The 23,719-nt window shown below is 30.9% G+C and overlaps 1 protein-coding gene across 1 annotated transcript in view; it reads left to right on the top strand.

Moving 5' to 3' along the window:
• LOC132751942 (sucrase-isomaltase, intestinal-like) overlaps positions 1–22,621 on the top strand; it is an 82,843-nt gene extending 60,222 nt beyond the window's left edge. Inside the window, exons 47-65 of the mRNA XM_060742163.1 lie at positions 1,780–1,879; positions 2,725–2,837; positions 3,398–3,523; positions 5,097–5,228; positions 5,663–5,803; positions 6,046–6,162; positions 6,676–6,808; positions 7,894–8,020; positions 8,977–9,110; positions 9,549–9,583; positions 9,969–10,085; positions 11,351–11,499; positions 13,156–13,240; positions 13,514–13,570; positions 14,179–14,300; positions 16,361–16,449; positions 17,259–17,308; positions 19,236–19,376; positions 19,861–22,621. Of these exons, the coding sequence (XP_060598146.1) occupies positions 1,780–1,879; positions 2,725–2,837; positions 3,398–3,523; positions 5,097–5,228; positions 5,663–5,803; positions 6,046–6,162; positions 6,676–6,808; positions 7,894–8,020; positions 8,977–9,110; positions 9,549–9,583; positions 9,969–10,085; positions 11,351–11,499; positions 13,156–13,240; positions 13,514–13,570; positions 14,179–14,300; positions 16,361–16,449; positions 17,259–17,308; positions 19,236–19,376; positions 19,861–19,923 (2,031 nt within the window). The 3' untranslated portion in view covers positions 19,924–22,621. The remainder of the gene's footprint in view (positions 1–1,779; positions 1,880–2,724; positions 2,838–3,397; positions 3,524–5,096; positions 5,229–5,662; positions 5,804–6,045; positions 6,163–6,675; positions 6,809–7,893; positions 8,021–8,976; positions 9,111–9,548; positions 9,584–9,968; positions 10,086–11,350; positions 11,500–13,155; positions 13,241–13,513; positions 13,571–14,178; positions 14,301–16,360; positions 16,450–17,258; positions 17,309–19,235; positions 19,377–19,860) is intronic.
• Positions 22,622–23,719: the final 1,098 nt, after the last annotated feature.

The raw sequence follows: 23,719 nt of genomic DNA, 5'->3' as shown, positions 1-23,719 counted from the left end.
TGATTTTTCACTATATACCATATAGAAATTTTGTGAACGCAACTCCTCTTAAACCGGATGGCAGATTTTGCTTAAAACTTCCAGGGATGAACAACCTTAATGTGTAAATGGTAGTAAAGGAAGAAATTTTTGCTGCAACCAAATTTAACAGAATTATGGCCCTTTGTTGATTTTTTCACTATATACTATGTAGAAATTTTGTGAACGCAACTCCTCTTAAACCTGATGGCAGATTTTGCTTTAAACTTCCAGGGATGATCAACCTTAATGTGTAGATGGTAGTAAAGGAAGGAATTTTTGCTGCGACCAAATTTAACAGAATTATGGCCCTTTGTTGATTTTTTCACTATATACTATGTAGAAATTTTGTGAACGCAACTCCTCTTAAACCGGATGGCAGATTTTGCTTAAACTTCCAGGGATGAACAACCTTAATGTGTAAATGGTAGTAAAGGAAGGAATTTTTGCTGCGACCAAATTTAACAGAATTATGGCCCTTTGTTGATTTTTTCACTATATACTATGTAGAAATTTTGTGAACGCAACTCCTCTTAAACCGGATGGCAGATTTTGCTTAAACTTCCAGGGATGAACAACCTTAATGTGTAAATGGTAGTAAAGGAAGGAATTTTTGCTGCGACCAAATTTAACAGAATTATGGCCCTTTGTTGATTTTTTCACTATATACCATATAGAAATTTTGTGAACGCAACTCCTCTTAAACCGGATGGCAGATTTTGCTTAAACTTCCAGGGATGAACAACCTTAATGTGTAAATGGTAGTAAAGGAAGGAATTTTTGTTGCGACCAAATTTAACAGAATTATGGCCCTTTGTTGATTTTTCACTATATACCATATAGAAATTTTGTGAACGCAACTCCTCTTAAACCGGATGGCAGATTTTGCTTAAAACTTCCAGGGATGAACAACCTTAATGTGTAAATGGTAGTAAAGGAAGAAATTTTTGCTGCAACCAAATTTAACAGAATTATGGCCCTTTGTTGATTTTTTCACTATATACTATGTAGAAATTTTGTGAACGCAACTCCTCTTAAACCTGATGGCAGATTTTGCTTTAAACTTCCAGGGATGATCAACCTTAATGTGTAGATGGTAGTAAAGGAAGGAATTTTTGCTGCGACCAAATTTAACAGAATTATGGCCCTTTGTTGATTTTTTCACTATATACTATGTAGAAATTTTGTGAACGCAACTCCTCTTAAACCGGATGGCAGATTTTGCTTAAACTTCCAGGGATGAACAACCTTAATGTGTAAATGGTAGTGAAGGAAGGAATTTTTGTTGCGACCAAATTTAACAGAATTATGGCGCTTTGTTGATTTTTCACTATATACCATATAGAAATTTTGTGAACGCAACTTCTCTTAAACCAGATGGCAGATTTTGCTTAAACTTCCAGGGATGAACAACCTTAATGTGTAGATGGTAGTTAAGGAAGGAATTTTTGTTGCGACCAAATTTAACAGAATTATGGCCCTTTGTTGATTTTTTCACTATATACTATGTAGAAATTTTGTGAACGCAACTCCTCTTAAACCAGATGGCAGATTATGCTTTAACTTCAAGGGATGAACAACTTTAATGTGTAGATGGTAGTAAAGGAAGGAATTTTTGCTGCAACCAAATTTAACAGAATTATAGCCCTTTGTTGATTTTTTCACTATATACCATATATAAGTTGTCAGTGGGACATCCGTGTCCTTTGGACACAGTTCTAGTTATTGTATTATTTTAATGCATGTTTGTTTATATTTCAGGATTATTCCAATCTGTATGGAGCACATCCATTTTACATGAATTTAGAAGATGATAAAGGCAATGCCCATGCTGTGCTTCTACTGAACACCAATGCTATGGGTAAGATTAAATGTATATTGTCCATTTGTTCCAATAGTAGAATCTAATGAGCTTCTTTAATTTTAATCCTAGCAAGATACATTAACCTTTTCATGTTTTGATAGCTTAATTGTCAAATTTCAAAGCTAAAAAAGTGAAGAAATTACAATTATAATAATGTGTATATAATATCTTTCTACGTTAGCATGTCTATATAAAACAAGTATGCTGATAATTAATTTCTTATCAGTAACTTCAGGCATTATTAAAAAAATAAATAAAAATGATATTTTCCCTTCATACAGTTAAACCTGCAGAAGATATTCAGCTTATGAAAATGCATCATATTTCACAAATGTTCATGTCTTCAACTTCACAGTGCAGATTATGCAGACTTCACAAGTGTGAAGGTCTTTAGTAGATATGCAGACTTCACAAGTGTGCATCGTCTTGAGCAGATACTTAGACTTCACAAGTGTGTATGTCTTGAGCAGATATGCAGACTTCACAAGTGTGCATTGTCTTGAGCAGATACTAAGACTTCACAAGTGTGCATGTCTTGAGTTCACAAGTGTGCAGAAAACTTTCATGTACAGTACAGTGCAAAATACATATTAACAATGATGTAGGTTCTATTTAGGTGCCAACACATGCCTAGAGTACTGTTCAGTAGTGACATCTGAGGTCTTCCTTAACCAGTAAAGCTAAAAATACACCATATAACCTTCATAGTTTTGGTGTGACAAAACAAAAGATGAAATTTGTGATTGTCATCTATATTCTTAAGCTTTATTTATCTCTAATAGTAGAAATGGACCTTAAGCTACCTATGTGAGTAAAATGGCAAACATGATCATTTATTTCAGAGGTGGTGTTAGAACCAATGCCTAGAGTTACATATAGAACAATAGGAGGTATCTTAGATTTCTACATTTTCCTAGGACAGAGCCCAGAGGAAGTTATTCAACAATATACATCTGTAACTATATATTGTATTATTGTTTATAAGTCCTGTATCATATTTACCAGAATTTAAAACAAAAATTGTGTGTTGGTTGCTAATATTGTCACCTTGTTCTTTATTTCAATATTGTAGTATTTTCCTGGGCCTTCTGAACTATTGATGTTGATTGAATTTCATTTACTTTTTAAGATTGAATTTTCTTAACCCAAAGCAAACAAGCAATACAAAGTGTTGTATAATTCGTTGTCCCTAATAAACAGCCAGTATTAATGTCTTGGCCATTTTCATATAACATTTTGTTTCTGTAATTGCTCTTAAGTCATAATTATTCATGTTTCAGACTACTACAGGTACTATATAATTCATACAGAATTTATTGTAGTGCATGTATGTCATATTTAAAGTGTTTTTTTTTCTATTCCTACAATAGTAGCATTAAAAAATGTGTTTTGTAATTATAAAATGACTTACTTTTAAATTTCTGGTGTATGACTATATATATTATTTTTTACATTATTATATATGTTTACTATCTTACAATATAACCAACTTATGTCTTAATGTTTGTATTACAGGTAATAGGTCACCCTGTAATGGTACCATATTGGTCGCTGGGATTCCAGCTATGTAGATGGGGTTATGACAGTCTAGATAATATGAAAGCTGCTGTAGACAGGACAAGGGCTGCCCAAATACCTCATGTAAGTTTTGTTCTGTATTCTGTATTGACATGGTAGTCAGACTGCTTGAACCTTCTGAAAGTAAGTGAATCTGTCTACACTACCTGTATAGTCACAACAGTCGGCTTTATCCATTCAGCCTGAACATGTTCTGTACTGTTATTTTCTCAATTTTATTACTTTGATATTTGCACACTTTAAACTCTCAGTGGACAAGTCCATTTTACAAATTCCATATGATAATTGTTAATCATAAATAAACAGATACTTAATGGTATATAGTGGAAATATCATGTAAAAGGTCATATTACTAAACATTAAGACAATTTTCAGACTGTTTTATATATTTGGCAATTGAATGTGAGCAAGCAGTTTATAAAGGTTTATTTTAGAAGAGGTGATATGTTTGTATTTAATCCACATGTTACATTAAAAGAGTCCGTAATAATAAAAGTAATAATAAGTAGTGCATTCATTGAGTAGAAATTGAGTGCACTGTAGCCACGATAATTCGCTCTCCGTTATAACGCTTATCTCAGTATAGCGCTCATAGACCTTGGCTCCCAATTGATGCAGTAAATAGTAATTGATGCGACAAGTATTAATTGATGCAGTGAGTAGTAATTGATGCGACAAGTGTTAATTGATGCGACAAGTATTAATTGATGCAGTAAATAGTAATTGATGCGACAAGTGTTAATTGATGCAGTGAGTAGTAATTGATGCAGTAAGTAGTAATTGATGCGACAAGTATTAATTGATGCAGTGAGTAGTAATTGATGCAGTAAGTAGTAATTGATGCGACAAGTATTAATTGATGCAGTAAATAGTAATTGATGCGACAAGTATTAATTGATGCAGTGAGTAGTAATTGATGCAGTAAGTAGTAATTGATGCGACAAGTATTTATTGATGCGACAAGTAGTAATTGATGCAATAAGTAGTAATTGATGCGACAAGTATTAATTGATGCAATAAGTAGTAATTGATGCGACAAGTATTAATTGATGCAATAAGTAGTAATTGATGCGACAAGTATTAATTGATGCAATAAGTAGTAATTGATGCGACAAGTATTAATTGATACAGTTAGTAGTAATTGATGCAGCTAGTTATAATTGATGCAACAAGTATTAATTGATGCACTGAGTAGTAATTGATGCAACAAGTAGTAATTGATGCAGTGAGTAATAATTGATGTGACAAGTATTAATTGATGCAGTGAGTAGTAATTGATGCAGTTAGTAATAAATGATGCAGCAAGTATTAATTGATGCAGTGAGTAGTAATTGATGCGACAAGTATTAATTGATGCAGTGAGTAGTAATTGATGCGACAAGTATTAATTGATGCAGTGAGTATTAATTGATGCAGTGAGTAGTAATTAATGCGATAAGTATTAATTGATGGAGTGTGTAGTAATTATTGCAGTGTGTAGTAATTGATGCAGTGAGTAGTAATTGTTGCAGCACATGCTTTCTGATGTGATGACTTTTTCTTGCTTGCAGGGTTCTTGATTTTGTTTATTGGACAGATTATCACATCCTGGTTAGGCTCTATGCTCTGTTATAACCTCTATGTATTTTGATTACAGGATATACAGTATGCTGATATAGACCACATGGATGAGAGGAAAGATTTTACCTATGATCATGTCAACTTTGCAGGTCTACCAGAATATATTAAAGAACTACAGGCTGGTGGAATGCATTTTATCATTATTTTGGTTGGTATATCATTATTATCAATTATGGCAACATTTTCATTACTTGTTTTCCTCTTTTCATCAAGAAACACAACATCTTAACCCACTTTCTTTATGTACAGGCGAAAATTTGAAATCTATTCCTCATACAATTTGTTTAAATAAATGATATATCCATGAGAATCATATGCGATATATTTATTGCTTGCAATTGAATTTTTTTATTGCAACACTTTGATAACTTGTGTTTTTTGTTGTTTTTTTGTTGTTGTTTTTTACAACACTTTTATTACTTGTTTGTTTTTTTAACTGTATACTAAAATGATAGTTTTCTATGTTTTCCATATAAGTTAGAGGAAAAAAATCCTTTGCCATCTTAGCATTTATTTAGAGTGTCGCGAGACATTATTATTCTAAGTAGAGGTTTACTTCTAAATAGATTGTTTTATTTGCAGGATCCTGCCTTAATTGCCAATGAGACAGATGGTTACTGGCCATATGACACAGGGGTTTCAGAGGATGTCTTCATCAAGTGGCCTAATAATACAGGACCAATGGATTCAAGACCTAATAACTCTGATATCATGCTTGGTTATGTAAGACCCCTCAATAAATAGTTCATTGATATACATGTACTATTAACTGTTCATTTTTCATAATGTCTTTTGTATAAATATGCAGTTTTAAATGCAATAGTATCGAAAAATTTGTTTTAACACAAGGTTTGAAAACTTTCAAAAATGAAGATAGGAAGTGAGTGTCTAGGAAAATGACTTTGAAAATTTAAACATGTTACTTGTAATTATTGTAACTTTTTAATTCTGTTGTCTGTGTACAGGTTTGGCCTAAAGGTAAAGTTGCCTTCCCAGATTTTTTGAACAACGGCACCAAAGACTGGTGGAGCAAAGCAATCACCAAGTTCCATGATACCCTTAATTTTGATGGTCTATGGATTGTAAGTCATCTTTTACTATTTAACAGATTTGTTTTTGAAAGTCAGTTCAGATTTTTTAAAATTTCCTTGAACTGCATTTCACTTTGTTGTAACATTGTACTTTGATTCGATCAAGCTGTTTTTGAACATTGAAGAAAATTTTGTATGTTTATTAGATTCCTCTGTAGTTACATTGATAACAAATCTTTGCAAGCCTTTTTTTGGATGAAATTATAAAAGACAAGGGAAAATTATACTTTACCTAGTCTACTGTAGGTATTCTTGAAACATATATATATGATTTTTAACATAAGTTTACATGATAATCATGAGGTTTTATTTCTTCTTTATAATAGATATGAATTCTGACTTTGATAATGTCAAGGTTAAACCAAATCAAAAATATATAAATGTATATCACATCTTATTTTATTTTTTTTTATACAAAAAAAAAAAATAGAAAGTAAATGGTTGTCTGTGATATCATCTTGACAAAATAGTAATGGCAGTTACTGTAAAACTATATTAATTTAGGATATGAATGAACCAGCAAACTTTGACACAAATGGGCTGCATCCCTGGAACTGGCCGGAGAAGGACAAACCATACTGGACACTTAAATGTACACTGGACAACAATACTCTAGATATACCACCATATAAACCAAGTTAGTAAATATTTAATATAGTTCTAAACAGCTTGCATGGTAACACAGTTGAAATTGACTTACCTAATCTAGTGTAAAGTCAGGCCATCTTCATACATACGTTTTCTGAAAAAATTGTGTTAAAAAGTTCCAGTCATATAACCTTACTATTGAAAATTGTAGCATGATTTCCACATTATTGTTCAAAAACTAGTAAGTTTAATGTCAATATTATAATACTGAAGATAGATTTCTCCGTCATCTAGTATTGTTTTAATTATTTGCACATAATTTTGGTGAAAAAAAAATGGTAGACTATATAAATAAAAATATTCTTAGCATTTGATTTTTGCTTGTAAGAGTATTTAATTCTTTGATCATGTCAAGTTATCTTTCCTCCCATGAGCATACTTGTGCTGGAAATAATTCTTAAAGGACTTCCATTGCATATTACTCCAAGAGTAAAAAAAAATCCTCAATGGAGTCTATTTAATCTGATCCAATATTGTTTGACATATTTTCTTTTCAAAATTTCACTTCCATTTAGCTTAGATAACTTTGTGTGTTTTTCAGAGGTACTATTCAAACATACCTTTGCTTATCTTGTAAACCTGATTTGATTAGTTTACACAAATTTATTTTAGTTCGATTGTGTTGTAAGCTATAAGCTTTTTGAAACACTCTCCAATCCTTTCCTGGAACCAACCAGTACTAAGAAATGAATGTAAAGTTTCTTGCTCAAGGAAACAACAGCTTGCCCCTACCCACGCGATCAGCAATCCTTAGATTACTAGTCTGACGCATTAACCACTTGGCCACTCGAATTTGATTTGATTAAATGTGACTTATATATTATTTCCTTGTCACCCCAGTATATTAATTTACTATATTAAATTTTTTTTAACACAGATCCGCAAGGGTATTTTATATTTTTATATTTAAATAGTGATTCAACTTTTTATTCTTATATAAATCTTATAGATTGGCATTGTGTATTCATATTGTATTTTATATGTGCATTGATGAGAATCTAAAAAAAAAATTTTTTAAAAATATCTGTATGCAGTATATGATAAAGGAATTCATTGAAGATTTATAATTTTCAGGATCAGTTACTGGGGATTATTTATCGGAGAAGACATTATGTATGGTAGGTAAACAAGGTGGTGGGAAATACAATCATTATGATGTACATAGTTTATATGGCTGGAGTGAAATGGAACCTACTTTAAGGTGAGCACATTGCTTTCATAAGTTCAACGCTTACTATTATTTAAAGGTACATGCCTCCAGATGAACCAAAATATTTTAAGAAAGTCAAACTTGAGAAAAGAGTATTGAGCTTTTAAGGAAGTAAAAAAAATTAAAGATAAAAGCAATAATTTCCATGTAATGTGCAATTTTTAACGCAGTAAGGGCTATTTGTGCATATTTTGACCTCTTTTTGGTAAGTTACATGAGTTGTAAGTGCTGGGTGCAATGTGAAAATTATTTTCTTTGTTCTCTTCACAATATTTTACTTTTAAATGCATTTTCAAATTGTTCATGGACATTAGAATGAATCTGGAGACTGATGTGCTGCTTTAAAGGTACATTTATTTTTTTATAGGGTGGTAATCTATAACTGTTGAAATAAAATAAAATTTTCAAACTTTGTTCAATGATATATATCCTTCATTGGGGGAGAGTTTTAACAAAAAGTGTCCCAGTTTTTAACTGGTATATATTATGATAGAAAGCAGAATAACAAATAATTTACTTCTAGGAATGACTGTCACAGGCATGCTTCACTTCATGGAAAACTGCAAGCATTAATTTTCAATTTGGGAAATTTAGAAATTTTGTATGATTTTGTGTGATGAAAAATATATATCCTACCAATTACAAACTATCAAATATTTACTATTTAAACTTTCTCCATTTCTGTAAGTAGTAAGTAATGGAATGTAAAAAGCGCCAGTTACAAATATATAGTCTGTCAAATTGTTGGCCAGTAACTATTTTCAAAACAAGATTTTTGGCAGCAGCATAGTACTAGTAGGTCAATGATTAGGCCATAAGGCATCTACCTCTACCAAGAACAGATCATGAATTTTGTCCACTGTTTGGTTAGTATCATATGATCAGCATCTGACACAATTTCTTTTTTTACATACCAGTTTGACAGTAATTGTAAATTTTGATTACAGGGGTTTACGAAATGCCACAGGTGAACGAGGCGTTGTAGTTTCAAGGTCAACATACCCTTCAGGTGGGAAGTATGGTGCCCACTGGCTAGGTGACAATGACAGCTTCTGGAGAAATCTACATGACTCTATCATAGGTAATACTTTATTTTATATCTGTAGCATTTTCTTTGTCTGTTTATTACTCTTTATGCTTTATTATGTGACAGATACTGTTTATGCAGTGAAAAATCTAAGATAGCATCCTGAAACTTTATAACCTGTATAATATAAAAAGTGAGCAAAACATTAAGACATTGCTGCTTTTAGGTTACAAACCTCTTGAAACAGCTTCTGCTAAACCTTGTGCTGGTCAATGCAAGAAATTTTGCACAAAATGTCATGTTAGTTTTACTAAGAGGAAAGCTCTTTTAGAATCCAGCTTATAGAAAAGTGATTTTGGTTTAAATTTAATTTCAAATGTCATGAATTTGATGAGTAAACTGTAATTGTTCAAAATGTTAAAAAGATAGTGATTTTACAAGTCATTTGATTAAATGTGGAAGGCATAATTTATTTACTTTTTCATATTTCAGGAATTATTGAGTTTAATCTCTTTGGAATTCCCTATGTAAGTTTGCTTAATTTTTTTTTTATTATTGCATGCGTTTCAGTAAAGAAATTATAAAGAATAATGTTCAAAGAAGCCAATTATATTTGAATGTGGATAAAAAGAATTCATCATAAGTAAGTTGAAAAGTCATCAGAAAAATACTCTGTCTCAAGTAAAATATGCTTGAATATAAGAAACATATGAAAATTTGCACACAATTGATGTTAAAGTTATAACAAAAATTCATGATATTTTCAACATTCAAGAACTATTGATGATGTCATGAATGAAAGAGCACATGTTGTGGTAAAAATGACTGAATCATAGAAAAAAATAGAAAAATTTGTAGATTTTGTTTGTTAAAACAAATAATATATCTGATGCAATATTTTCTAATATTTAGACTGGGGCTGATATCTGTGGATTTTTCTCAGAGCCTTCGGTAGAAATGTGTCAGCGATGGATGCAACTTGGGGCTTTCTATACTTTTAGTAGGAACCACAATGGTAAAGGCATGAAGGTAAAATTGCCATTTCATAATTCATTATCAATATTTCTTTCTGTGCTGTATATATTTACTATTGTAAATTGCACAACTGTGACACTATGCTCACAGACACTTTGGATGTGGAGCTTAAAACGCCTTTAAAATCCAAATTTGTCAATCCCAGCACATGTATTGATCATATATATCAAAAAAACTTAATATAAGCTGTTTTGAAAAAAATTGAATTTCATATTTCAACATCTATAATAATTATTATAGATATATATTTATACATTTTATTTGGATTTTAAAGGCGTTTTTAGCTCCACACCCCAAGTGTCTGTGACTATGCTAACAACTACCTTGATTTGATTTGTCAAGGATCTGTCTTGTCTTTATTTATTTGTTGGATAGTGTGAGTGAGTTCTTATGTCATACAGAATGGGATTTTTACATTTTCATTTCCAAATCTCATAGTTTTAGTTACCGTTTGCATGATAAATATTTGAGAAATAAACTGATGCACTCAGCTTGGATTTGATTTATTTGTTTTGATATTTTATTTGAACGAAACAGTTTTAAGTTAGAAATTTTTCCTTAAAGATTTTTTTTCTTTTACTTTAATGATTTATAAATTGGATTGTTTTGTTTTTTATTATTTTTTTATATATGTGTTATATAGGATCAAGTTATATGTGATAGTTAGTGTTCTTGTTTGTTATAATGTAGGATTATTTTATAAATGTATGTAAATGTATGTAATGGTCAGCTTTATTTCTCTTTGTTATATATATACAATGTCACATGTTATAAGTAAAAGTGATATTTTTATGTTATATAGGATCAGGTTATATGTGTTGGTTATAATTTCATTTTATAGCATCAGATTATATGTGATGGCTATATTTTCATTATATAAGATCAGGTTATATGTTTTGTTTATAGTTTTGTTATATAGGATCATATTATATATGATGGTTGTAATTTTATTATGTAGGATCAGATTATATGTTTTGATTATAATTTTATTTTGTAGGATCAGGTTATATGTTTTGGTTATAATTTTTTATATATGATCATGTTATATGTTTTGGTTATTATTTTGTTATATAGGATCAGGTTTTATGTGATGGTCATAATTTTGTTGCATAGGTGCAAGTCAAGAATTGGTTATAATTTTGTTATATAGGATCAGATTATAAGTAATGATTATAGGATCATAATATAAGCATTGTCATATTTTTGTGTGTTATATAGGATAAGGTTATAAGTAATGGCAATATTTTTGTATTATATAGGATCAGGATCCAGCTTTATTTGGTGAGCATGTGGCATACTCGTCAAAAATTGCATATTCAATTCGATACAGTCTACTGCCATACCTATATACACAGTTTTATAGAGTACATACTGAAGGTGGTACTATCATCAGATCTATGATGCATGAGTAAGTATTATTCCAATACCTATGATACATTATTAGCAGTTTGATCCCTTGCTACGCTAAATAGAAGAACTGAAAGAAAGTCTTCTTAACAAGGCTCAATGTTTATGCATGATTGATAAGTCATGTTATATGATTAAGAGCTGGTGGTTATTTTTTTTTGAAAATATCTGTATTTACGTACCTTGAAGATGACTCTCTGGAGGATATGCCAATATTATTTTTTAGTGGTGACAATAAAAATATGATAAAAAAAGTGGTATTATGATAATTTTTGCATAGATTTTTTCAGAAGTTTATATAAACATCTTAAAGTTTGTCCCCTCTTTCTTCTTACAATTCAATATCACAAACAGATTTGTCTAAGGCTGATTCTTTGTCACTTGCAAAAAAAATCAAAGTAAATCTTTGTAAATTTATACTTAAATTTCTCTGATTTCACCTTGTACGAGGGTTGTCCGGAAAGTTCGTAGACAAGACTATTAAATTACTATAAACAGTCATTATCAATATGAAGATTGAATATTTTGCTAAAGGATTTATTTGCTACATATTTCTAAATCAAAAAACATCATAACAGTAATATTCGCAAAGGGCCGATCACCATGGCAACATGATTAACGAATCACGGAGCACTTTGATTTCATGACAATAGCTACTCGAGTAATAAGTTGCTAAAAGTTGTAATTTTAACGCAAACTCTCGTTTTAATTTTGTGACATCATGAGATACTATTACATGATATTTAGTGAAAATTATGACGTCATACGCAAATAAACAGCTTGTTAACGACGGTTATAGGCAATGAAGGTGCATAAATTTTGTGTTGCAAAAATTACGTCGAAGTTACGGACGGAGCAACGTAATGATATTTAACTTCATAGCAAAGCTAATATGGCACCAGCTGAGATTTTAATCCTTACTTTAAAAACAAAACCAACCATAAAATGTTAAAGGCAAGTTGTGTTTAAATGTCAAACAAGATTAAGAAGCGGCGATGGCAGTATATCGTATAAGAAACGCTCCAGACGCCTAAAGCTAGCATGGGCGAGATATCGGATATTGCCTTACAACAACCTTTGAAAAAGACAGACATCTCACAACAGCATGGAAACCAGTGACAGTTTTGTTTTTAAATAATAATTTTAAATATGAAATCCATAAAGTAAAAGCAACATAACATGTATTAAGTATACGCCAGACATGTACCATGGCTGTTGAAATCGGAAGAAATTGAATAGCGGGTAAACATGAAGTTAATAAGAAGCCGTTGACGTTGTCAAAGTGCTCCATGATGATGTATATATGTTGTATGTAATTACTGTTAAAATACAAACGTTAGTCACAGTTCAGTAATTTTTGATAAATGTGTTCGCTAGATATGTATATTTTTGATGACTAAATCCATTTTTTAAAATTTTTCCCTGTTAGTGATGATTGATTTGAACAAGTCCATTTCAGATGTTTAACATGGTTAAAATTACTAACAAATTAGTAACAACTTTTATTTTCATGTCTGTATTGATTTTTCCCAACCCAGCATATGTTGTTCACTTCACAATATTTGTATTTTATTTATGATAAAAATAAAACAAGTTGAATTAACAATGGTATTTGAATTATGCATTAAGCAAAGTGTGTTTAAAATATAATTTCTAGGTTTCCAGGAGACAAGAGAACATGGGATGTTGATACACAATTCATGTGGGCCAGTGCACTTCTCATTGCACCAGTTTTAGAACAAGTAGAGTATTGTTTTTAAAATTGTGTCAAAATTGTTTTTCTGATTTTAAATTGTAGAGTACTGGAAAAATTGCTAGTCAAATTGTTTTTTTAATGAAAATATATGTACATGTAGTTATTAAAATTACCACATGATCTCTCAGTACTTGAATTGCCTTGCAATGTTGTAACAGTAAAATAATGACTGAACTTAAATTTTTTCTGCTGTAAACATAAAAGTAATTAAAACACTGTTTTAAATGTAAAACAAACTCAGAAGTATTTTGTATTTCAGGGACATATATATAAAGATGTGTACTTACCAGATGCTAGATGGTTTCATTATTACACGGTAAGGATCAAAATTCCTTCATCTTAAATGCCCATTATGCCTCAGAAACCAAATCTTTCTAAATGGCAAATTTGAATTGTATAATATCTGTATAATTGTTTTAAACATGTTGATCCTTTTAACCTGAAGAAAGTAGCACTGAATGTGAAATTATTTGTTATAAAAAGTAGCAGTTTGTAAACAAAGTAGTATTTTGACTTCCGTACAAAATACTAAACCAATTTACATGTGACTGTTCTTATTGCCAAAAAGTAACACGTAAGTAAATATAGCTCAGATCATTAAGCAATGAGTATTTGTTTGAAAATTATAAGAGGGCACTCAAAATAAATTTGCTATTAAGAAGCATATCTGGGACATAATGGGCCTTTAATAAATAAACTGTCATGTTGAATAGTATGTGATTTTTTGGTTCCTTGTCAACTTAAGAGAATCTAATATAAAATCATATTCTTAGAATGATTTGACACTAAATTTTGATATATTTTGTTTGAAAGACACACAAAGAAAATATCACAAATAATTCATGGGTCTGTAAACTCAAATATATGCCTAACTTTGAATTAAGTGTGACCTGAAAGGATTAAATTTGTATAATTATTATCTAGGGAGAAGAAATGTCAAGAAACAGGACAGTGACAGTGGATGCTCCTAGAGATTTTATACCACTTTTCCTGAGGGGAGGGTATATAGTGCCAACACAAGATCCTGCTAACAACACAGTTCACAGGTAATATAAACAATTATGTTTTGGTAAGTGACATTATGCCTATCTAAGTGTAAATGGTCCGTGAACAGGTAAAATGAAATTAACTTGACATTTTGCAATAATTCTGTTCATATTTATATTTTACTATCAAAAAAAAATAAATCAATTATCCATGTGACCAATGGAAATTTCTTTAAATATTGTTCAGAATGCATTGGTAATGTTGAGTGGGTAACTAGTCTTTTTAAAATACAAGACTTTTTTATATTTATATTTAGTATCATTAATATTTTTTCTTATGAATTATATGACAGTTATCATTATAATAGTATCTTTTGAAATAAATTACTAATTCAACTCATAATGACAGCAAAAAATTGAGAATAATGTCACTTTTAGAGACTATTAAGTGAGTTCATGTATTAGATACAGTATTTATTATAGCTGTATCATATCAGTGTCTATTTGACTTTGATGGTATGAACATTCTTAATAATACACATACACATTTCATAACATTGTATAATCATATTCATGTAAGTTTCTAATAAAGTCATACTAAATAATGACAAAGCCATAAATATTTTTTAGAACAAAAAGTCATAATTAATTTACATAGTATGTTATAATACACACAATCATTTTTGTGTCGCCTCTACGGAGTAGTGGCGACATATAGGGATCACTTCTCCGTCGTCTGTCTGTCCGTCTGTCCGTCTGTCTGTCTGTCCGTCCGTCCGTCACAAAACTTGTCCGGACTACTGCTCATAAACTACTGGTGCAATTTCATCCAAACTTTACAGGAATGATCAGTACCAAGTCTAGTTGTGCATATTGTCAGCATTTTCCGGTTCAATGATTTTTGTCAGAGTTATGGCCCTTTAATAATTTTTAATTTTAAAGTTTGTCCGGACTACTTCTCTTATACCACTAATGCAATTTCAATGAAACTTTACAGGATTGATCTGTAGCTCAAGTCCTTGCGCATATTGCACGGGTTTTCCGGTTTGAATGATTTTTGGCCGAGTTATGGCCCTTTGACAAAAAGGTGTTTTTTCTGTGTGTTGCCAGATACACAAAAGCTTGTCGGACTACTGCTCATAAACTACTGGTGCAATTTCATCCAAACTTTACAGGAATGATCAGTACCAAGTCTAGTTGTGCATATTGTCAGCTTTTTCCGGTTCAATGATTTTTGTCAGAGTTATGGCCCTTTAATAATTTTTAATTTTAGAGTTTGTCCGGACTACTTCTCTTATACCACTAATGCAATTTCAATGAAACTTTACAGGATTGATCTGTAGCTCAAGTCCTTGCGCATATTGCACGGGTTTTCCGGTTGAATGATTTTTGGCCGAGTTATGGCCCTTTGATAAAAAGGTGTTTTTTTCTTTGTGTTGCCAGATACGCAAAAGCTTGTCCGGACTACTCCTCATAAACTACTGCAATTTTATCCAAACTTTACAGGAATGATCAGTACCAAGTCTAGTTGTGCACTGTCCGTCTGTCTGTCCGTCTGTCACAAAATTTGTCCCAACATGAAATTGGCCATCATGAGGCGACACATGTGATTACTGATCGCTCTTGTTCAAATAACATAATCAAAATTTTTCTAATAACATACACAACAAGATGGTATAAAGACATTGGCAGTGTGTAATAACCTGGTAAAACAATATGCACATGAGTCTGACTACTTAATATGGTATAACTTTATAAAACAAGTATCGGTTAACAAACATGTTTGCCAACTTAAAGCTGTGGATTCAAATCCCGACAAGGACTTTGGATTATTTGATGTGAGGAAGTTATCCAGCTAGCTTTCAAAATATTGGTGGTTCTACTCAGGTACCCATCTGTGCCTGAAAGCACAAAAGGGCACCTGAGGTCTTCCTCCATCAGTAAAGCTGGAACATTGCCATATGACCTAATTGTGTTGGTGCAATGTAAAACCCAAACAAACTAACAATAACAAACATCTTATATTTGTGCACACATAAACAGTTTCCTAGTAACAGTATCATTCAGGGGTCATATTATAACAAACAGAAAAATCATGAGAGCTTCATTTAAAATTTCAGTCGAAAGAATCCCATGCATTTGATGGTCATACCAGATGACAACATGAAGGCTGAAGGGAATCTGTTTTGGGATGATGGTGTTGGAATAGGTATAAAGATTATACTATACAATATTATATGTTGTTTGACTGCAGAGATTACTGTGATTTATGTTTGGGTAACTTAAAACTTATGAGATATACTTTGTTCTGCACTTACGATACAAATATGTTTTGCTAATTGCAAATCAAGCAGAGCATCAAAGAACTTCTATAAATTGATAGTATTATAGTACTTTGAGCCTTTGTAGTATGTGGATGATGTTGTCAATCCTGTTGTTCCTAAATCTTCTGTCTTTGTGTCCCAGCATCTGTCCGTCCATCTGTGCTTACAGTTGGGTTTTATATGGCTTTGGGAACAATGAGAAATAGTAACTTTACTTTGATGCTATGTGGCCTATATGATGTTACATAAAACCCAAATGTTAGAATGTCTCACTTTAACTCTGTTGTCTGTCACAGTTTAAGTTTAACTGAAACATAAATATGAAACTGTTTTAGTTATACACTTTTATCTTTGGTGTTGCTTAAAGCAACAATACTTGATTTATCAGTACTTTTTAAACCCTTAAAAAATGGTAAGTCTTGCCTACAGTATGGAGTCAGCTTACAACTGTTGACTGACATCTTAGTATTTTCACAGTCACCTGATTTCCAGGACAGTCCTAGACGTACAGGATGTTATGGCATGTATGCCATTTAAGAAATTCAGCAGGCTAATGGTTTAATCAATTTTTATTAAGAATTGTCTTCTGTATGTATTATTACTGTACATTGTATGATATTTACTTAGCATTTGTATTAGGATTTTATTGAATCAAAATTTATATACTAGTATACTCCTTTTTTTCAATTTTCAGACACAATTGATAAGGGAAACTACTCCTATTCAAATTTTAAGTTCACAAATGTAAGTTGTTGTTGTTGTTTTTTTTAAATTAACTTATTAGCATTGAGTTTTTCCTTAAATTAAGATTTAATAAATTCAAAAGAAATCAACAGTTTTCATACATTTTGACCTTCTGTAAAGTAATTTCTAATGAAAGAACTTGAGCTCTTCAGAAATACATTTTTAAATGAAAGGTCATTGGTTTGAAGGTGTACTCCTTTGAACTATTATCCCAATAACATACATGTGACAAATGAAATGGGCCAAATCTGGATTTTCAGCTGGATTTTGAGGCTCAAAACTGGATTTTTTTATCGACTCGAATTTCAGTGCGTGTTTGGCGCATTTGGTTCAAAGAATCTATATTACCCTCACAATCATTAAATGATAATACTTTTTATGATTTTTTTGTTTATCAATATTAATTTATTTCACCAAAAAAATAAATAAATAAATAGATAAATAAATAAGTGTAGTCATACTGGCTATTTCTAAAACAGTCACACTTTCACATTTCATTATTTTCAGTTTGAAGAATTATAATGTCTTTTCAGTCATTCAATAATTAAACACAAGCTATTTGAAAACGTGCAACAACTATTCATAAACATAAGAATTTGACAGTTAAATAACGTAACATAAGTAAAAGACTCAAAATAAATGCAAGAATCGTTCTGTTAATTAAATCCACATTTTTGCCTCGATGATTGCGTAATTCCTAAACAAAACAAAAAATTACCCACTCACTAAAAATAGGTTAATTAGACATCTCAAACAGGTTTTGAATGATCCACTTTAAATGATTCTGCTCCCCTTTTATCTTTATCAGTGCGGCACTAATCAAAGAAAATCAAAGGTTGAGCCGAATTCATACATGTAAATTTACAGGGTAGTTTTGATGACGTAGCGTGTAATACCTACTGCCAAATTACAAAAGAGGTCAATTGACTGACACACAACACGTGATAAGTTAAACATGTGAGAATAACTTTGGGTATTGGAACTGTTTATTACGTCACCTTGCTGTCAATTAGCGACTCAACATTTAATCCGCTATAATTTAGGATATGGACAGATAACAATCAATGCCCGGAGGCACGGTTTACATTTTAGATACAGGTGCTGTGTTTGATTTTTTTTTATGTTGATTTTTTTTTAAATATCGGGAATTCAAGCTGTAATATCGGGAATCGGGATCAGTGTTGAAATATCGGGATTTTTTTAAATCCCGCCGGGATGTCACATGTATGCAATAAAATCACTATTCAAAACTGTTACAAATTCTTAACTGTTCTGAGTTGAGTTTTTTTAGGTATTGTAATATGTATTGTAATATCTATTGCAATCTCTGATCTTTATTTGGCATCATTCTGTAGTGTTGTCTAGATGGTCAAGTGTTTCCTAGTATCGTTCTTGTTTGAGTTCTACCATGGTGGTGGTCCACCAGTGACACGCTAGACTGGATCCCAAGTTTGATCCCCTGCTACACCACTTACAGAACTAATGATCTTTTTGATTAGACTTTACAAAACAACGGTCAAATGTATTGATACTCCACATTAGCCATGTAAAAGAACCAGGGTTGCACTTTGCGTGGGGCAACTGCTGTATCTATGCATCTCCATAACATATAAACAACTAGCTCTACATGTTGCATTGCAAAATTTATGTAGGCAATTAAAATATGATGGTAACTGAAACAAATAAAAATGAAAATAATGCATGGTGATCACTGTAAAAAGCAACACTCATAGACAAAGTCACCTTTATAAGTGGAAAACTTCTGAGAGAGAAATAAAAATCCAAAACAAGCCAAGATACATGTGTATTATTTCTTTTGCTTTAATATTCCTACAATTCTTTTTCAAAATCATTTGATTAATATAAATATATGTATAATTATATGTAATTGTTACTTAAATAACTTTATATTTTGATATATTTACAGAATAATCTTACATATACTGTGACGAAGCCACACAAGATAGTTGGTGATTTAATGTTTAAATATATCTGGGTATATGGTGTACAGAATAAACCATCCAATCTGTCTGTTAGTGCTAATATGACATACAATAGTGATACTAAGGTTAGTACAATATGTACAATTTATTATAAAATTTAACCCAACATGTTTGAAAGGTCAATTTTCAATAAATAATCATACAGTTTTTATAACTTTATACACAGTTGCCAAAAAAAGTTTTGATTTACTTATTGTTTTAATCAAGCAATTATTTAGGCATGCAGTAATGTAGTGTACAACATATATATTATATAATATCAGAACTGATATTTCTTAAAGTTTTGTGACTAGAGTTAAACATGTATTTTTACATTCACCCGATCATTAATTATTTCAGAAATGAAATGTCTTTAATTTTCACTAACTTCTTGACTGAAGCTGATTAATATACAGGTAGATCTAACTAAACAAATACCTTTGTATTTTGTCCAATATAAAGGTTCTTTGTTCTCCACAATTCTTTCATCCATTGCAATGTTGGCCAAAAAACTGGATTGAGATATCAAACTGTTTATATGTTAACCTGACTTTTATCTTCTTTCTACAGTTGCTAATGGTTTCTGATTTGAACTATCGCCTGGATACCAACTTTACATTTAGCTGGAGCTGATAACCATTGTCATCCTCATCTACAAACATCCATTGACAGTCACCAAACATTCTTCTATAATTGTCTACATTGTCTACATTATGTGATTGAGAAAAACAGAGCACAGATGAAATCTTTGGGACCAGGAACAATATAAATAATTTGTTTAATGGCTAAAATAAAGACATTGACCATTCTGCTCAATCTTATCTCAAAAACTAATATAAGATATGCCTAAAGCTGTATATGCCACCAGATTAGCCAAAATATTTTGAGGAAAAACCTCGAAAAAAAATGTACCGAGATTTTAAGAAAAGTAAAAAAATTCACAATTTAGGAAATAATTAACATGTTATATGCAATTAATGATTGATTTTGCTATATTTATCACCATATTTTAACTGTGGACCTAACATAGTAGGAGCTGCTTTGCATATGCTCTTTTTTTGTTACTTTTCATAGATTTTAAGTGCTATTTGCAATGTATAATCACTGGACAATATTTTACTTTTTAATACAATTTTTTTTATGAAAATTATCATGAATCTATGAATCTGGAAGTATGCTGCTTGAAAAGGCAGAATCGTTTACTATGAATGAATACAAATTAATTTTTTTTTTGCCGTCATGATTTACAGTGAAACAAAATATTGCATGAAATGCTTATAAATACTTTTTTATGTAAGACTGATCATACATTTGAAAATCTACATCTTTTTCAATCTGTATTTTTTAATTTTTTGAAAAAAAAAGTAAATATATGTGACAAATAAAAGTATGGTTGTGTGTAACCCATCAAATTGAAATGATCTTGATGAGATATAAATAAAAAATGGATTTAGCTCAATACAGGATTGGAGCAGTACCTCTAGACGCTTGCAGAAATCATGATCACAAAATAGACAAATATCATTTTTTTCTCCGATTTTTTATATTTTTCATTCATTATCATACAAATAGGCGTGAAAAGATGAATTAGACCTATTTCAGTTCATTCCGTTGGGTAAAAAGGCAAGATTTTAGCATTTTATGATTCAAGCGCCTTGCCCGGTATATACCGGAATACGGTATTTAGTGTGGTGCTCCAATCCTATTTTTAGTCTCACTCATAAAAAATACCTTAGTGTAAATGGGTAAAGATATAAAGATGAAAAATATGTAAATAGAGAAAAAATAACATAATGTAAATGTGTAGACATAGTGTATGTATGAATAAAGAACAACATAGTGTAAATGTGTAGAATTATACAGAGCAAAAAATAGCATAGTGTAAATGTATAGAGACATATAGAGAAAAAACACCATACATGTACTGTTAATGAGTAGAAATATGTAGAGAAAAATAACATAGTGTATGTCATGTAGGTAGAGATCATAGGGATACAAGTATAGCATTGATTGGTAGAGATATACAAATAAGAAGAAGAAATAAAAGATGTAAATGTCAAGACTTACATAATAAAGCTTTAATTTGTAGAGACATAAATACAGTTAATGTGATTGTTTATAAATATTTTGAGAATGAAATTACTTATGTAAATATTAACTTAGGTATAAATTGTTTATTATTAATCAGATCAATTTATAAACTTTATGTTATAAATAACTTGTTTAGTTTTGGTCATTTTTAAGTAAGACCGTGAGTGTTACCATTTACATATATGTGACTAAGAAAGATTGACTGTCTTTAATTGTTTAGATTATTATGACTATCTGTTAACATGTCTCATATGATTCATTTGAGATATTAGTTACTATACAATATTAGTAAAATGGATAGACAATCAACGCAGGTTGAGATTCAAGTTAATAAAATTTTAACATTTATTGAGATTGTGATAGATCTCTTTTGGAAAGGGAGATAATTGGTTGAATTGATAGGAAGGAGGATAATAAATGGGTAAATGGAAAGGAAGGTAATAGACTGGGTAAGATCACATTTGGAAAGAGAGATGATGGTTTGAATACATAGGGTAAATAGGAAGGGGGGGGGTAAAAGATTTGGTAAGGTCACATTTAAAAGGGAGATAATAGGTTGAGTTAAGTCACATTTGGAAAGGGAGGTAATCGATTTGGTAAGATATGTTTGAAAGGGAGATACATAGAATGGGTGAGATCACATTTGGAAAGAAAGATAAATATATTTGGTATGATCACATTTTGGAAAGGGAGATAGATTAAAGATTGGGTAAAGTCTTATTTTGAGTGGGAGTTAATTCTCCAGGGTAGAGTATTACTACATACAATTAAAAAACACCACCAAAGCTTTTTTAAACTATGACCACCTTCTTGCCATTTATATTCAGACATACCTTAGTATTTTTAATAATGATTACTTCTTTTTGTATGCTAGTAAAAACATTCTGCATGATGTATGTTTGATCATATTTCAATATCCATGACTGCTTTTTCATGGCATATGTGATCTGTAATCATTCCTTTATTATAGAAATATTATCACATTATATATGATAGTTACAATACAACCATTAATTGCCTATCTGACATAAATTGTCTTCTTTATGCTTTCTGTTCCTTTACATGTATTTATCTTAGTGCTACATTATCTTATTCAGAATTATTCCGATTTGTTTTAATGAACTAAGAATTACAGACATATCATTATAAATATGCCATATTCTCATGATTTAGAAATACTTTTTTTTTTACATATTTTTGTAACAGAATGATTTTATATTAAAATTACCTATGAAGATTTTACTATGTTTTTTGTTTTTTCTTCTTGAAAACTCATTAAATTAAATTCATATATTGATGCACAAAGTAAGTTGCCAAGATACATTTATGTAGCTGAATTTACCTTATACAAATTTGTTTAATCTTGATTGTGTTGGAAGCTATAAGCTTATTGAAACACTATTGAAAATGTTCCTGCAACCAACCAGTACTAAGCAATGTGTGTTGAGTTACAACAACTTGCCCCTGACAGAGTTTGAACCCATGCCACAAAACCAGCATGTTTACCACTTGGCCATGCCACCACAAGCAGTTGAACTTGACTTTATATATTTTGAAAAGTAATCTGTTAATTATAAATTAGCATTTCCCTATAGATAAAATAAATGATTCTAGACCAGGAACTAATTCCCCTTCAGACTAAGAATAATTATACACATTTATCCTATGAAATAAGTCATGACAAGCCATTACATTTAATAGATATCCATCACCAAATGATTCAAATCATGTACATTAGTATTGTCTTGAATTGGGCCAATATGTAACATAAATGATGTTAAAGTATGTGTGGCATTAGAGTACCTCTATTCCTATGTTTTGTAGTATGGAACATTTGTAGTTTTTATGCTCCCCGAAGGGAGAGCATATAGCCGCCACCTTGTCTGTCTGTCCGTACGAACCCAGAGGTACTTGTGTGACTTGGAGAACAATGGGTAACAGTAAATTCTCTTTGATCCTATTCATTCCGTTTTTATTTGTTTGGGTCGTCAGACCAAACAAATAATGGTAGCGAAATTTCAGAGCCTTATGCTGTTAATTGCAAATGCCTAAAGTAGTCCACTTTTTTGAAGCGGTTACTTCCCTTTATATGTACACTAACGCCGAAAAATTCAGGGGAGATCAATGCGTAAAGATTGTCAAATTACAGGCGCATTAATTTTCAAGCAAAGTAGTTCCCGAATGGTCGAAAATTTCTAATATTGTTTCATTCTTTATAGATATACATGCTTACAGTAAGCTCCATGATTATTTACATCTGTGTTTAGCGTCGAAATAATAAGAGTTACAAACCCTAATTTAGAATAATATGGTTTTCTTCAGGTCGTTAACTTATAAT

The sequence above is a fragment of the Ruditapes philippinarum genome, unplaced genomic scaffold, assembly GCF_026571515.1.
Source record: "Ruditapes philippinarum isolate M1 unplaced genomic scaffold, ASM2657151v2 ctg222_1_1_1_1, whole genome shotgun sequence".
Taxonomy (NCBI): Eukaryota; Metazoa; Mollusca; class Bivalvia; order Venerida; family Veneridae; genus Ruditapes; species Ruditapes philippinarum.
This window is presented reverse-complemented; position numbering and strand designations above follow the sequence as displayed.